This window comes from Trachymyrmex septentrionalis, unplaced genomic scaffold (assembly GCF_001594115.1).
Source record: "Trachymyrmex septentrionalis isolate Tsep2-gDNA-1 unplaced genomic scaffold, Tsep1.0 scaffold129, whole genome shotgun sequence".
Taxonomy (NCBI): domain Eukaryota; kingdom Metazoa; phylum Arthropoda; class Insecta; order Hymenoptera; family Formicidae; genus Trachymyrmex; species Trachymyrmex septentrionalis.
Window position 1 is genome coordinate 1971911 of NW_017304428.1, and position 18216 is coordinate 1990126.

Genomic DNA, 18216 nt, shown 5'->3' on the forward strand with positions numbered 1-18216 from the left:
AATTTTCAACGTTATTGTCTGTAAAGAATTTTAGCACACACAATGTTAAAAAAATGGGAAAATATTTATTTTCGGAATATCATATTTACACAAATCTCATGTTATGTTTGTTGCGCAAGTAAAATTCAAACAAAATATAAATATTTCGTTGTATCTACAGTAAGGTACGTATTATTTAACATTTTATAATATATTTTACATAAAATGCTATTAAATCTTGGTTAAGAAAGAGAGAAAGAGAATTGGCAGATAGTTGTTATCTAAAATAATATTTGTCAAATTTTTGTGATAAGAAAGTTATACGAAAATCCAGTGTTCATATCGTAAAGTATTCTTGTAGGTAATTGTTTTGCATGCGTTGGTATTCTTGGAATTCGTTTTTACATGCGGAATTAATTAAAATGTACAAAGTAAAAGTGATGTCCGAACCTCTTTCTTCTCCATATGAACCGACTTGCCACTGCTTCGCATTCGCGCTATCAAAGCACTTTGTGGTTGGCCACAGTGCCACAATTGTGTTCGTGCCAGCCGCAAATACGCGCTTCACAAGCCACGTATCTTTACGATTTCGTAGGGTTTTCGTTGGTTCGTCAAGAATAATTAATGAAAATTTATCAGCTCTCTTTCCTTGTACCACAACCTCGTTCACCGGATCACATTTCCCTTGCTAACGCGATTGACGATAAAGCTTTTTACGTTTGTCGTAAATCTTTTGCCACAAATGCCTTTGCAAAATACATTAGCGCATGTTATGAGAGATAGTTTAATAAGCTGGGCTAATTCTTAATTTTTACGACAAATTCTTTGCAAGCTTGCGAGCTCACGTTTTTAACTTGACGCATATTATAGTATTGAAAAAGATAATATTTTTTGCAAACTAAAATCTTCCACAAATAATTAAATAGAAAGAAGAATATTATTATTATTATTATGTATTACAATAACATTTATGTACTTGCTTCCTAAATTCAAATCACATTTTGCTTTTTTAAGATTTCAATTTGAATTTTAATAAAGTATAATTAAGTTTTTTGTGATAAAAATATTTAATGTTGAATATTAAAATATTTAAATGTATAATAGTTTTCTAAAGTTTCCTCAATAATCTGCAAAATCGATTCCAAATTTATAGGAAATTTTGTGAAAAGTTCAGGAGATTCTAGAATACACATTATATATTATATTTTATTACCGTAATTAACTTATCGTAACTTATTAATACATAATTACCATTTTTGATTGAATTAAAGTATGAAGAGTTATAATATCCACCTGTTTCTTTTTAAATTTATAAAGAATTTATTCGGTATCTATTATTTTAACTCCATTTTCTATAAAGATCGAATGATGTATTCTCTTATGCATGAAGTTATTAAATATTCACGTAAGATATTATATCGATCAAAATAATTCATTTCCATTTAGCGTTATTAAAAGAAATGGTGCATAAAATCGACTAATACGCTTGCAGCCGGAAGTGGCGCGATAATTCATTATCGATTAATCATTGAAACACCGACGAATGTAGCATTATATCCGTACTGCCATTAATATCGATATCAGCTTTCACGATTAACGCCGATTCGCGACGGATTAAACTCGATTCACATCCGCACGGAATCGACATTTCATGGGACAGTAATTTACTCTATAAGAGCACATCACAGAGAAAGAACTTAGAAAAAAATTATTTGTTTTTTCTGAATTTCTTTTGTTTAACGTCATGACAGAAAAAAAATGTCCTCATATGATTTGTTGAAAATTGAAGCCTAATGTACCATAAATTAGGATTATAATTTTGATAAATTTAATTTTTTTGTATAAATATAACATATATTTTGTATCAATAATTATCAATTATATATCGATCATTGTGAGAAAAAATAAACATAAAAATTTACATCTGCAGTATTGAAATCTATTTCCACGAGATTGATTTCAAAGAAGCTTTCATTTGTGTATGTTGTGCATCAATTTCACACAAACGACAGAAATCGAATGCACCCTGCGCAACTTTAAGGCTCCGCAAGCTGCCAAATATCAGGCAGCGTTTTCCTCGGCGACACGAGTCGCCAAAAGAAACCCTCTCTCTCGGAGGGTTGGGCGACGCGGCGGTGTGTTCGCTTGGGTGTTTCGAGGCCGCGTAGTAGGGAGTTTGCGCCTAGCCAGGCCGACTGGCTCGAGCTTGCGAGCTTTCTAGCAGCAGCCAGTCGCCGGCTGCCGGGCCACGACCTCGCATCAACCCGGTTGCTCGTCCGGTTGGTTCGATACTACGTGAGAGAGCTTTCACAGCCACGTTTCTGCTAATCTCTTGAGTACGCATTTGAGCTTTTAATAGACTACATCTTCTGCTGCAATCTTCAGCTACCCATGAAAATGTTACGAAAAGGGACAAGCTCCGCGAAGTTTCAAAAAGACTGTGTTAAAATTCTTAATCGTCCGCAATCTTCCTTGTACAGAGTGTCCAATTATTGTAAGCTTTTACTGTCATACTCGTTACATTAACCGTGAAATTGTTCGATTGACCTGTTTGACTTTTTCATTACATTATTTGCAACAATTATATTATGCGAGGTGTCAAGTGAAAATTTCCGTGGTGCGCGGACTTGAACAGAAAACAGATACAAGTTTTAAGCGCGGAATTTGGACGTGTAAGAATTTGTGTCAGAGATTGTGGTATCGAGGATTGAAGGTCGAGGTCGAGGATGTGAGAATTACATCGTGTGAAGCAAGTGACGCCCATCAGTTGTTTTTCCGAGCAACAGCGGAGTATGGCGGATGGGTGACAGACGCGGATCCACTGTAGGCTGAAGGTGTTTTTCAGCGTCGGTGGGACCATGTGAGGCTTCGACCATGAGGGTGAGCATGTGATTATGAAGCTTTTTTTATAAACTTCAATGGTTAGAAGGTTTCCGTTTTTTCGAGCTCCTTTTTCATTGTAATATTTTTATGTGATTTAGATAATCTAAGACCAATACGATTTAAGAAGTCCGATTCTACAAAAGCATTTATATAAATCGAATGTTAGAAATCGTGACGCGAATCAGTCAGTATTATATAAAAAAATACTGTGAATTATGTTATAATTAGAACGATTTGTGTTGGGATTTCAATTTCAAATTTACTTTCGCCAAATGTTTCCAAACTTCCAAATAGCTATCATCAAAATTACGTAAATTTAAACTTACTTTATCAAATTATAATAATGATAACATTACAAATTATAACATATAAGAAATTTGATTTATGTTGCAAACATAAAATGTTTTAATATATTATATTTAAACTAAACAATATTCAACAAATATCTATTTTAATTATTTACTTGTAAAAAATACTTAAACTATTGCTTGAAAATACTTTTACTTATCAATATTTTAATTATTTACTTGTAAAAAATATTTTACAATAGTGATTTTTGTCAATATTTATATAAAATGACGTATAAATATTTTTTTTATAAAATAATTAATAAATTATTTTTTTTCAAAGTACGTGATCATTTTGATTTTAACTATCGTGTTTATGTAACAGTTACTAAATAATTGGATTATTTAAATTACTTTTAATTTAATATTCATAAATATTTTTTCTAAACAAAAAATATATAAACAGTACATTTAACATTTTATATATTAAATATATTATACAAATATAAAGTTATTTGTTTTTTAATGTATTGAAGAAAGGACAAATAAACTAAATACGCGTTAATTGATTTTTATTTTATTTAAATAGAATTGTGAAATGAATTAATATAATTATTTGCTCTATTAATTTAATATCAAAAGGAATATGAAAAATTTTTACGGAATATGCAGAGAGAATTATCGGAAGTTCACGATTTCCATTGAACGAACATATGGGATACCTAATATAGCTTTTCACCTCTTTGAAACAGCACCAATTATTTCATGCTAACTAATCTCTGTAATTGATTAACTGAAAGCAATTCAGTAGCAAATTATTTCTCTCTTGAAATGTACATTAGTATGGGTGCCGACGTGCTTGGATATGTACTTGCTACATGTTACTCAATTTCAGTTTGCATGTTACAGACCATTTGCGAAGGGAAAAAAATACGTGTAGAAACTGCTCCAAACTTTATTTTATGAAATATATCTTTGTAAAAAATATAACTCGTTAATGAACTTTTATTTGTTTAAAAGATTTTGTAGTCATTTGCTTAGAAACTTATATTAAGAATTTAAGTCGTGATCTAAATAATATCAGTCTGTAACTGTCTTTATGGGATAATTTAACGCCAAATAAAACGCAGTCGAATGCGACAAAACGTATAGTAAGGAATGATTCAAGTGACAACAGATTAAAGTCATCTGGGGAATTACAGTGGGTTAGTTCTCCGTTGCCGTCGACCCCGTAACACCAACGCCATAATACCCGTAGGCGAATTTTCATCCATGGTAGTTGGAGCGCAGCGTGGCATAACTTCTGCAAACTTAGCTGAGTCAAATTGGGAAGTATCCTGGACTGCGGTACTTCGAAATGACTTAATCGATGATTTTGTATCATCTTAACTATCTGCTAAAATAATTATCTCTTCTAATTTAAATTATATGCACAATAAGATGTTTAATATTACAAATATATAAATTTTTATCTTATCTTTTAAATTCTATAAAACATCCAAATATTTTCTTTGTATTACATTCATGCAGGATAAGAGTAGATATAAAATGTGCATTTAATAAGATGTGTAAGAGATTTAAAAAAAATTATATTTAAATTAAGATACGTATTATGTAAAGTTGAAAATTAAAAGTTAAAACCTATTTTTTTGGATGTAACAAAATTTAATTAATATTTATATTATACTATCTGGAAGATGATAACAAATTATTCCTAAATTCAGAGAGGTTCGTAACTACGTCGTCTCCGAGATGCTGAACCACTATTCGAGCCTATTAAAAGATGCATACCATGATAAACTCAGAAACTCGCCATACTAGGCAAGTTCGGTCTCAAACTTGGGTGGTAAATTTTATTTGCACGGCTAACACGTTGGTACTTGCCGAAGATTTTCCCCTTGATAGTTTCGGGCACAGGTTGAAAAAAAAATTGCTCGAGAGACACTCACGACGTACTTCACTTTAAGCTCCAGTTGGCGCGAGAAATTTCGAAAAGTTCGAGACAGGTGTCGACTGAACATCCTCCAAGATAAATTGCACGTCTCGTCTAACAAAAAAAAATCCTGTTTTAAAATTTCAAGCGAATTAAACTTGCAAGTATCTGGTTTTGTGTTATAAACATCATCTTGGTAAAGTAATTTTACTGTAATTACAATCTTATTTTAATTGGGAATATTCAAAATTAAAATTAGAGCGAAGTCTCGTATTTCCAGTGATCCGGTGAATACAGAAATGATACAAAAATGGAAGATGCGCTGGTAAGAAACCGCCAATTAAGAACATAATCAGCAACTGCTCTCAGACTTCAGTAAATGCTGGAATCTGCGAGCCTTCCTTGTATTTCAAGCTTGATATTTATATTAGCAATGCAAATTGGAGTCGGAGTTGCGGCTACCGCTGCAACAACATTCAACGGAGCACGACTACACAACATTCTGTGAACGTTTACATAAAAGTGAAATTAGTAGATATAAATAGTTTACATGTGTACATCTCTCTTCTTTTTAGATGTAATGAAGTTGCAATTTTATAGAAGTAATTTCGGTGTAGAATTAAATGAAATTCAAGCTTTAAACACACGAGTGAGAATTATGGTTCTTTGACATCAAGTGGAATACAGTTTCCATTTATGTTTTTTTCCAAAGTAATTTACTTGTCAACATAAAATATAGAAAATATTTCAAGCCGTTGAAAAACACAAACAATATGCATTTACGGCAAAGTACGTATATTGTTGTGCAATGCAATGCTATTTGCTTGTGTAGTGGAATTTTAAAAACTTCTCGTTAACCATAAGTGAAATAACATGTTTACCTCTCTAAAATAGTTAGAAAATTTTATAACGATGTTATGTTTTTTCATATTCCGAAAAATTCTAGATTCAGACCTTTCTGCGAGCATTTCAAATAATTATTTTAGGGATAAATTTAGTACATGTGGATTATAAATAATAAATTTTACATCTTTAACATGTTTCATTAGACATGAAAAACATTTATGTTTTTTATCGAAAAAAAATTATTTATCTTTTCATAATCAAAGTAGATTAAATAAAATTTAGATTATACAATTTTCATTTAAAACTATGCCTTTAATTAAATCAACATTTAAATAGTTTAAAAGTGATAAGTTTAAGTACGAAGAAGTTGTTGGAAGAGACGCAAATGTCAGACCGTAATGTAGTCAGATTCTCATTAAAGTGAAATTGAAAATGTTTAAATTAAATTAGTTACGCCACTTCCAATATAAATAATCCGTTTTAATCTTAATTTATATTTTCTATAATTAATTTTGATACAGAAATATGTAATATATTTAGCATACATTGATGTATAATTATTCATATAAAACCAAACTCGTCAAAATTTTCATTCGACATAACAACTGTTTTCATACAGAAATTTGTTACAAAATTGTGTAGTAAATGTAATGAATACTACAGTAATTGAATTAACGGGATTTCGATTCTCGATCAATTCTATGAAATCCGTTTACAATTGATATAAAATGATTTTATTGTAATAATATATCGCAGTGTGTTCAAAATAAGTTTACGTTATTGAAGAAAGATGTGAACGCAGTATTTTTAATGAATATAAATTTGAATGTATTAAAGATATAGTTTGATTAATTAGTTAATTATCATGAAACATATAGGAGAAACATAATTGAAGATTAATTGAACAAAAATATAATACGAGATTTGATATTGGGTACGGCATAAATGCATATACGTGCATATTATGTTGTATTATCGTACATATTATGTTACCGTACCTATATGAACATGCGGTAATTGAGCAAAAGCAAAATAGGAAATAGCTGCGCATGTTAGCCGGTGTATAATACAAAATTATTATTGAACTATTTTTACATTTAAATCGCCTTTATTAGCAGTAATCTTTATATCTGATATAAAAAGAAGTTAAGATTGAGATTAAAAATCTCAGTGTCTAATATGAAATGCATAATATGACATAATTTCGATCTAAACATCATTTTTTTAAATAATATTTAGTTTTTGAAAATATATTATTGCTCCTATATATATATATACAAGGAATTTATATTAATATTATTCCAATAAATGTACACCAGAGCAAATGATTAAAAAATTTTTATTTCGTGATATCAATTAATCACGTTTTTATCGTGACTATTGCTACATGATTTATTGTCTATAGATTTATTTCTGTATTTAATTATTGATGAAAATTTTAATAACGAATAAATATAAAATTCATAACATGTATTGTACATTATAGAGTATGCAATCAGTACACAGTAATAATTTGCATAATCGATTATAATACAATAGATATTCTTCCACATACATAACATTTTTAATAATTTTTAGTGTTAGTTGGAATTTTCAATATTATTGGAAATCTCAAAAACAGACGATAAAATAATTTGTGAAAATGGCAGGGTAATTAATATAAAAATCTCTCTTGATAAAAAAAACGATAACTATTTCTTTTTTTATAATAAAAAATTATATGCGAAATATGGACAATGTAAATACATATAAATATAAAAGTTCTTTGATGATCTAACCGACAAGAGGGAATCATGATATGCCTGGATCATCGAAAATACAGCCGAGTGAGGGCTCGATGCCAGCCGTCTAATTATGTATTCCCTCGTTGATCGAAATCCCCGTTTTCCATCCGAGCGACCATACTCGCGCCGCCAACCAACGAGACACACTTCGATGGTATCCGCGCCGGTTCAAGCGGAACATCTTGTATCGCTCGTCCATAAATCGCCAACGGGCGCGCAGCGATATCGTTAGCATATGTATTGCATTTTACTCGTCCTGGTATTACCGCCACCGAGGGGATTGGACAGTTTTACGTCAGATACATAATAGAAGGAGATATTGTACGCGTCGAATGTACTATAAAAGAGACGTGAGGTGCATCATACACCTATAACTGAAGAACGTCGTTAAGAATCAGAAAGAATTGTTTTCAGCTCACTGAAGTCAACTTTGTCACAAATACATTCAAGAAGAGCAATGCAGAAGGGAAGATCTAGAGATATCTGATATATCAAGATTATAATCAATCGTTTTTAATGCGAAGGTTTGTTTCCAGTTTCTTGCTATTATATTGTTAAATAATATTTCAAAATTGAGTGAGCTCTAAAAAGATACACAATTAAATTGAACCACATTTGTTTACAAATTACTAAAGTTTATCGTTGTTTGAGTAAGTCGATCTTTGATCTTTCCCGCATAAGTGAAGAGAACCAAGATGCTGGATGATTATATATGGTATTTACAGGAACTTTAGCCTAGAGCAACTATAAGGGTAAGCTGTAGATTGAGAAACTTCGAAATTCCTAGTGTCACCGTGTATGTTGCTCCACGTAAGTTGCGCTGATATCAAAGTGTTCTTTCGCGCGATTCGAAACGTCAAAGTAGTAATCTACGAAAACTATGCCGCGGAGTACTTCATAAAATATGTCTCAACGAACTATCTATAATTCTGCAAAACTATTCCTAAGTGAAAGTTTAAACTTGCATGTAATATTAAAGTATTTATTCTTTATCCCCCTTCTATCTTATCTATAAAAATAACAATAGCGTAGAAATTGTTTGCAGCACAGTTAAAATAATTTTAAAATATCGATAAAAATGTGCAAGAAGAAAACTTACATAACATTTCGAGAATTATTTTAGTCCTAATTATACAATAAGACTGCTACGCAAATTGCATCCTGCCAATGTCAACACCATTTAACATCTGCAATCTCATATGATTTACTTTTCTAATTACATCTAAACGGAACGACGTCTTCAGAGCCTAAGTTACTGGCGAATCCGTGACGTGGATTCGTAATACTGTAATAACTCACAAATCCTACTTACAACACAATCCAACCCAGCATCCGATCGTTCGGCGCGGCATAGCGCAGCGTTCCAAATAGAACCGCAAGTAATTTATTTGGGTTCGCCAGCACGAATACGAATAATCATTCAGATTCTCGCGAACGCGCCGTTTTCATAATCCTCTTACATTTTCGGCGAATTGGGTCGCCGGAAATTATATGTTGTTATATGCAGTCGGCTGTTCTGCCGGTATATTTCCGTTTTGAATATACTGTACGGATTCAGAAATAGAATTGTACATATATGCACAAAACTTATATTTAAATTTTTTATTAAACGTAACGATTATGGTTATGCATATAATCTTTATCAATAATCGATTAGTCAAAATTAAAAAATGAAGATAATCGGAAAGAAGAAAGAAATTATGAAATGATATTGTGGATAGAAAACACTAAAGTAAAGAAAAACGATTGTGAAAGATAGTTTAACTTATAGATTCTCAAGTAAGAGGTTGAACATTTAGGCAATTTATGATTGATTCGCCATATTTTTTCAGAACCTGCTTAAAATAGAACGAGGTAACTAAGAAAAAGAAGTGCGTGAATATCTTATTTTTAGACATAATCAATCTCATTCTATCTTAAGCAGATCCTGAGAAATATGGCGAACTAAATGTATGCTGTTCAATCTCTTATTTAAGGATCTCTCTCTCTCTAATTTATCTTTGTTTACAATTTTTTATTTACATTCGTTTCATCCCAATCAATTTATTCACGATCAATTTGAATTATTTAATAAGAAACATCCTCTAAAATTGAAACAAGGCTCTAAGCAAACTCTTGCTTACATTCTCGTTTAAATTTTAGTGGATGTTTCTTATTAAATACGAGTAATTCCAATTTTGTATTCATCTTTGTATAATATAAACAGTAAAATATTTACGTTGAGAACAAAATTTGCTCTTTTGATTTTAATATTTATGGTTGCTTTCTTCTTACAAGATCTTATCTTTTTCACTTGCATAATAATAGCTAAAAATATTTCGACCGAAGTGCTGACTAAAGTCGTTTTTCTTTCCTATCTTTTCGATTATTTTATATTTATATAAAAAGTCTTACTAGCGATAAAAAAAAGTGTGGGAAATTGGTTGTAAGCCCAAAAACCTACTGTCGAAAGTTTCAATTGTCGCGGCGGATTTGCATGTTTAATGTAATTACGTTAATCGACTAAAAAGATTCGGGCGTGCGAACGCGACGCGTGGGTGGAAACAGGTGGGAAAGGATTAAGAGATTCTCGTTGCTTCTTGCAAAGTATCCATAAGCAGTCTGTAACAAACTCAGACGCAGTAAAAGTTTTCACAGCGCCTTATAAGCGCGCTGCTTCGCTTGAACGAACGCTCCATTACCATTCATGACGATCAGGGAGCTGATTGAAAAGTTATTATAAGCACTGCTACGCTCTCGGAGCGTAAAGAAAATGAGGAAAACTTACGGGATGATATAATGTTTCATTATGATCGCTTTTATCTCTCATGTGAAACGATTAAATATTTTTTTATTCTATACCTATAATATTAATTATAATTATTTCTTATAATTATTAATTATAATCATCTCTAGGTGTAATTTAAGCGTTAAATAAACATACGCGAAAGGTATGCTATCACGGCTATCAGCACGTGTGACATAAAACTTTGATGAAACCGAAAACGTAAATATTACATGTGCAATGTTATGTATAACGTTGAGACCAGCCAAGTTACCCAGCATATTAATGGCTGCAGTAATCTAAATAATTTATTATTCCCGAACGGAAATGTCCATCTCTGCCATCCTCGTGAAAAAGTGACAACATTATTTCCATCCGCCTGTAAATGGAAAGAATAAACAGATACGTATATAACGAGAAAAAACGGTATCATTGTGTGCTAGTGCTACTTTTAAACTTAGAGCTATAACCCAGTTTCTCTTTTCGTTCTCGTGCATCTTCCTATATGTGAGGCTTATATGTGAAGTTTAATATATAAATATACTCTTAATTTAATGGAATGCTACTCATTTTTAAAATATCAAATATTTACAAATTTGTCATATCTCTGATAGTGAAAAAATAAAAAATAAATTAAATAATTCCTCTTTATTGAACTTCTGCATACTTTCTTAATTAATGACATATTTTTAATAACGTAATTGTTATTAACTGACATCTTAATAGCTTAATTATTGAAATATATTCTAAGTGTGTTTTTTTTAGATATATTATCCATTTCTGTCTTCTCCAAAACATATGTTTGTTGTAATTAAAATATATACGTAAAACGTACACAGGCATTTTATACATTTATTTATTTATGTATTTTTTTATCATTAAACGAGATAATTTAAAAATTCTACATATTATATTGTGTGTTCAGTATTTTGTAAAATACAGTTGTTTACAAGATTATGTTTTCTCACGGGGATGCATTATTGTAAAATTTAATTCCACGTAGTATCACATAGCTTCTCACATTTCATTTATAATAGCCTGACTGAAAAATAATTGCTAAGGTAGAAATTAGATCCAATGTTTTATCTCTTCCTTTATAAAAAGACTTTTTATTTTATTAATATATTTTATTAACAGTAAATATTTTAATTGATTATGTTATTGAAATTAAAAACTAATTGTCTCATCAAAATCATCATTTTAAATATCTTTCAGATACGTATGTTCTCTACAGGCTTAAAAAAAATATGATTCAATTACAAAGTGTTTCTATTCCACAATTGCAAAAGCGTTATGGTAGAAGAGTTAGATCCGTTCCGCAATGAAATATAAATTTCTGATCGCGTCAGTGAATTATGGACGTGCTTGGAAAAACGGCTGACCGGTACTTTTTCCATTAAAATGCTTAAATGATTTAGCGGACGCGCGCATACACGCTACAACCGCGAAATATTTCCTCGTGGCTGAGAAAAGAAAAGAAAATGCAAGGCAAGAACGAAATTAATAACAAGTGCAATACTAAATGGAAAAATGATATCGGGGGCGTGCAGTACTATTTTTAATTTTACGCTACGAGAGCTCGATTGAAAAATACAAAGACCGCAGCTTAGACAAAAAGTAAGAGGAATCCCGCATCTCATCGACGAGGAAAACGAGATAATAAATAAACGAGAAACATTTCGAAGTGAATTATATACTTGAATCGGCGACCGAGGTTATATCGGAGAAAGTTACGGTCGAGTTTGCTAACAAATACGGATAAGGATTTAAATGTAGCTAGCGTCCCTCGTCGTATTCGCGGAAATTGATTTCCTTAGAAAAAGATGAGCACGACTCGAGTAATGCGACTTTATTGGAATAACGAGATTTCGTGTTAGGTTAGCGGTTTCCGAGATATTTGAGAATGTCTAAGAATAAAAAGATATTGGTTCAAGTCAATGGCATGAATTAATCGCATGAATATTATCAGCGTGTTTATAGAAAACAATATTTTTATCTTGTCATAATAAACTATTTTAGAGAAACCATGCAAGTTTCTAATTATATGAAGAATTTATCAATATTGGATGTTCTCAAAATTCAAAATTTCTAATAATTATGAACTGAAATATTACCAATATTAGAAGCATCGTTTCTCGTAAAAGGAATGAGACGTACTGTTGATCATTTTAAATTGTAATAATCTAGCAAGAAAGATCGTATTTTAATATAATAAAAATTTCTAGTAAAAAGCGCATATTAAAGAAAAGATTTTAGACTCTAAGTCTAAATTTCAAGTAGAATTGAAGATTTCTACCTTTTTTTAATTTTGATAAGATTGAATTTTAAATTTTTATTTTTTTGCATAAGAACATATTTTTACATACATATAAGTATATATCGCATAAGAATTTTTTATCCTGAAGCAAGAATATAAATATGATTATTACAATTACTTTAAAGTAAACGTAATAGTTCGTATAACAAATTGGCGTAATACTACAAGAAGATTTGAATGAATTATATTGTAACTAATATAAGTGATGCAATGCGAAATGAAACAATGGGGAGTAGATGAATGAATAAATGGAAATAAAAAGATATCGTGCCAAAGAGAACGATGTATGCATAATATATGAAAATTTTGAAGCTGTCCTCTTGGGGAATCATGAGCGAGCGAGCCTAGCTAAGAGATGAGGGTGGTACTAGGCGGAAAGGTCAGAGTGGGTACACTCCGGTAAAAGAAAGTCAGAAAATAAGAAGAATCTGCGGGTCACACAGGAAGCAAGGCGGCAACTGGATTTCCGGGATTCTTTTACACTTACTATATCGTCATCGCCGTCGTCGTCGTCGTCATCCTCCGTGCGCCTTTCAGTCAGCTTGTTTCAAAAGTTGTTTCTTATTTATTCATGAATTACGCGACGCGCGCTCTGCCGCATCAAAGGCAGACGCTCTGCGAAAAATATACCGGCGAAGAAACTTTCCATCCCCCGTGCCACCACGAAAATCCGATGTTATCCTGGACTAGAAGCTGGCAGGATTAATGGATCGATAGACCCTCGATCGCCCGACGTAGCCTGAAATGCTAGATCGATGAGAAACTTTTAAGCGCGGTTTTAATTGGACGACACAGTATCCCACCTGCCGCAGTGCAGATAACGCCGCAATAAAATGTTAAATATTTTATAATAAATTTAATACTTGCGCCTGTCCATCCGTCAAAACATTAAAAGCTAACATTAAAAGCATCATTCGCGTCTCTCTTCCTCATAGCAAAGTAAGTCCTATTTACTTTCTCTTCTGATAAAATCAATAAATCACATCGGTTTATATAGGTATCTTATTGAAATTCATAGAGAAGAAAATAAACATACGAGAGAGATACTTTATATCTTTTTTATTATATTTCTAAAAAGTATCTCTAAAACTAAAGGTTTATATTTATGGTTTGTATCTATGATACAATTATTTTAAAATTTTTAATTTTATGGATTCCAGAGTAAATATGCGCGTACGTATCTAAATGCAAATTATGTAAATTATTACGCATTTGAAATTTTTACATGTTTTATCAACACATTTTAAATTACACATTTTACTTACTTTTTATTTATATTTTTTACGTTTACAAACAAGATATGTACATATCAAGAACATCCTATTGTTATCGCGCACTCACTCATTCAACATAATCAAAAAGTGGAAATAAAACTTTGATTTCCGTCTTAAGACTTTTCTTGACTCGCTATTTTTCAAGCTCAAATGGCATCGTAATCTTAGCGTGATGTGAGCTCGGGCAGCTTTGAGATTCACGGCACGTCGAAGGACTTAATTCGCGAAACGTCCAGAAAGGTGGTAAGCATGAATAATCGCTATGCCATGTTCCTCGACTTTTGCAGACTCGGCCGCTCGAAAGCGGGGAAACCATCTATTACGCATCATTATCGAGTCTCGATTTATAATCCCCGCGAGCGTGCAAGCTCCTGGACTGACTTCTAATACTTTATTGAGCGATCGTTCGGTTCCTCAAACCGTGTCACCATTGAATCAATATACTTAAGTGCTGATATTAATAAACTTTTTAAAAAATATGTAAATCTTTTTAAATTTTTAAACTAGATAGACTATACGTACTATTGTTTTATATTTTATTTTTTTATTTTATTTGGTTTCGAGCATCTCAGAAAAATATTGAATCTAAAACATGACTTGTAATATTAACTCAGTAGCTTTTCATTTAGTTTTATTTAAATTTAATTTTAAAAATTTTGACAGTTAAATAAAAAAAATAGGAAAAAATGAAATAGTAAATTTATTACTCAATGTAATATATTTTTTAATCTACAAATATTAACTTTTTGTATATGATTAAATACACAACGTTATAAATCTCAATAACCGACCACGAGTTTATATTATATGTAAAAATAGTTTATAAAGATAAGTCAGATCGTTTCTTTCTTCAATAATTGAGCCATCGAGATACCTTTTTTTTCTTTTCATTGATCTTTCTTACTTTTCTGTCCTGCTTTTTAAATAAAGATCTGAGTAATCAAGATTGAGAGTAAAAGAATTACATGCTTCATTATTATAGTAATTTTTTTAATATCCTTGATATTTGATATTAGCTATATATATTATTATAGCGGAATTAAAATTTAATTATTTACAACTATCGATTGCTGTTGACATGCTTCCATGTTAAAACATTTCAGCTAATTTAATTAAACTATAAGGATATCTCGCATCGAAATCCTTCATATAATGTTATCGTCTAACCTATCTATCGATAACGAGCTTTTCGTTCCCGCACAGCGTTCGCTGAGAGAGAAGCCAGAAAATTTAATACCACTCTCACTGACAACACTTAAGACCTGCTCGGATCGTTCAAACTGTAAATTAACGTGCTTCTTCAAATACAAGTGCATAATGGTTCTAATGTTACGAAACCATCCATTATGATTTATTGCTTAAATTTGCAATCGACAACGAGATACAAGTAGATGTATTAACGATAGCCTAATGAAATCTAATCAATATATACGTTTTAAGATCTTTAATTTACAATGTGAAAAAAATGGCAACAAATGCAATGACACTGCTACCTTTGACAATTTACTTAAATATACAACTAATAAAAATCTTTATGCATCCAACATATGTATATGTTAGCGATAATAATAAATAATTATTAATTTATTTTATTACAAAATACCGGATAATAATATCTTGATAACATTGATGATTGATTAAATTATCTCAAATATACATATATTGCATGAAGCGTGATTAAATATCTTTCTACTACTAATCGCTATCAAATTATCTGTAGAGACAAGAATGCACAAAATTCAGAAAAGCAGATCAATTTTTTGATTTGCTCGAGGAATAATTCATGATTTCGCAAGCGTGAGTGATGATGCATTAATCGGTAACTATATCGTTTTTCAGTTCGTATCAGAAAACTACTGCATGATACAATGTCGTCTGATTTACGATCTATTGAAAGTTTGGGGGGAAAAGAGGGACATACGTTATTTTGATATAACATTTTTGTCAGTGTCGTTTAAACCAGTGTCCATAAATTGATCTCGCACGCGAATGCATATTGCGATTTACACGACACAATGAGATATCCTACGCTTCGAAATATTTACCAAAGTCAAAATAACGATACCACGCGAAAGTAATAAATTCACCGCAGAGTAAGACAATTCAGAAAGTGGGAAAAGGACTGAGGATTTCTTTTGCTTTTATAAATTTCCGATGCACTCAAAGTTCTTTTATATCGCGAACGTTTCATGAACGTCTTTCTATTCCCTAAATGCATCTCAATGTACACGCAAGATTGCTCGATTTCTTGTCCTAGCGCGAACAATGTCTTTGATCTATTACCTCGAACAAAATGCGAATCATCGATGATAGAGAATAATAATAAAAAGACCCTTCTATTTTATTATTTTACAATGTTTTTTTATTTATTAAATTTAATCTTACTTCCTAAACATAAATAAACTTTAATATTTTAATTGAAAATTTTAACAGATTTTTTTTTAGATTTTCTAATTCTCTTTTAAGTGAAATGATCGACTGTATACATTTTTATTAAAACAATTTTTATTAAATAATTAGTAATAAAAAATTTTTTACTAACTGTCTACTTATCAATAATAATTACAATAGTTATTATACTGTACATTGTGTTTATACACATAAGAAATTAAAAGATACAAATTATAATACTTGATTGATTATTAATTAAAATCAATATTATTTAAACTTATAAAATCAATTAAGTATAATTAATTACATACAAATTATATCAATATATTAATAACTTCACACAATTCTGATTATTGACAATTCTGAGTTGTTAAATTATTTAAGATATTGACATTTTCGTATTAGCTTCTAATTTCAGTTAATCTTCGAAATATACGCTATTTAAATATTATTGTAAATATTACTATAATAACAAAATTATGTATAATAATAAATGTGCGCGGATATTATTTTACTACAGTTAATATAATTTATCTCCTGTTTTTTACATTATTCTCTAAAATTTATCTCTACAGACAAATTGATACAATATGATTTGTAATAGAGGAAATATATAGAATACAAATAAAAAATATAAATTCTTCTTTTTCTATCGGATTTCTTTCTTTTATAAATATTAAAAAATAATCACAGTAAAAGATTCAAACATTTTTATACATTTTTATTTCTCCGAAGTTATTTTAACTTCCTCTTTCAATAAATTCTATTTTTAAATATGATTTAAATATTTGATAGCAATTTCAATATAAATTTTATAATTTAACTCTCTCTTTGTACCGCGTGAGAAAAATTTCCATTTACGATTTTTATTTTATTTTACTTTATTTGTGCTTTTATCTGTATTTATCCTATCGTGATCCATTATAAAATCGTGGAATACTAAATCTCATTTCAACGAATAGAGATTACTGTGTAACAAACATTATGTTAGAAATTTTTGAAATGAAATATCTGAAGCATATTTCGAAGGTAAATTTAGATATTATTGATATTATTTAATGACATGGCTTTAATACAAGTTTGCAATTCTCCGACGTGCGTCTTAACTGTGCCGGCTGCTCGGCTTACGAATATCTGTAGGAAACGCCTTAGGTATGCCACTGTATACCTTAGTGCTCCAAACGTTTACAGAATGTCCCCGAGATGTACCATTGTCTGTCCAAATATTCAGAATGTCCGCACGATGCTCCACGGATACTATTATGCTAGTTAGGTTCTGTACATTGTATACTGTTTATTACGTAATCGCCAGAAATGTCAGCTCATTTAAATACGCACTAATGTGCAGCTGCACGCATCGTGTGTATGCATATGAGATGCAAATCGCGACATATAATTATATATCGTTTATGTGTTTTAAGATTTGAGCGCCAGCAACGTAATGAATTGACGGATTATACCGTACAACAGAATTAAATTTAAATTAAGGATTTTCATCACAAGACAAAATGTCTCTCTATTCCATAACATATTTAAAGTTGAGTTTCAATTAATTAAATATTATTCAACCATGTAATTATTTGCGTCGCTAATGTATTTTAAAATTAAATTCTATATTGAATTTTTGTTAAAATTTTAATATTCAGTTTTATTTAGTTAATTAATTGTACATTTTTGCTAGCTACACACAGACTCCAAATTGATTTGTCAAAATCTCTCTCTCTCTCTCTCTCTCTCTATATATATATATATATATAT

The 18216-nt window shown here is 30.6% G+C and overlaps 1 protein-coding gene across 1 annotated transcript in view; it reads left to right on the forward strand.

Moving 5' to 3' along the window:
• The first annotated feature begins 2225 nt into the window (after positions 1–2225).
• Positions 2226–18216, forward strand: part of LOC108756644 (dipeptidase 1-like) — a 99779-nt gene continuing 83788 nt past the window's right edge. The window contains exon 1 of the mRNA XM_018500620.1: positions 2226–2859. Coding sequence (XP_018356122.1) covers positions 2854–2859 — 6 coding nt within the window. The 5' untranslated portion in view covers positions 2226–2853. The remainder of the gene's footprint in view (positions 2860–18216) is intronic.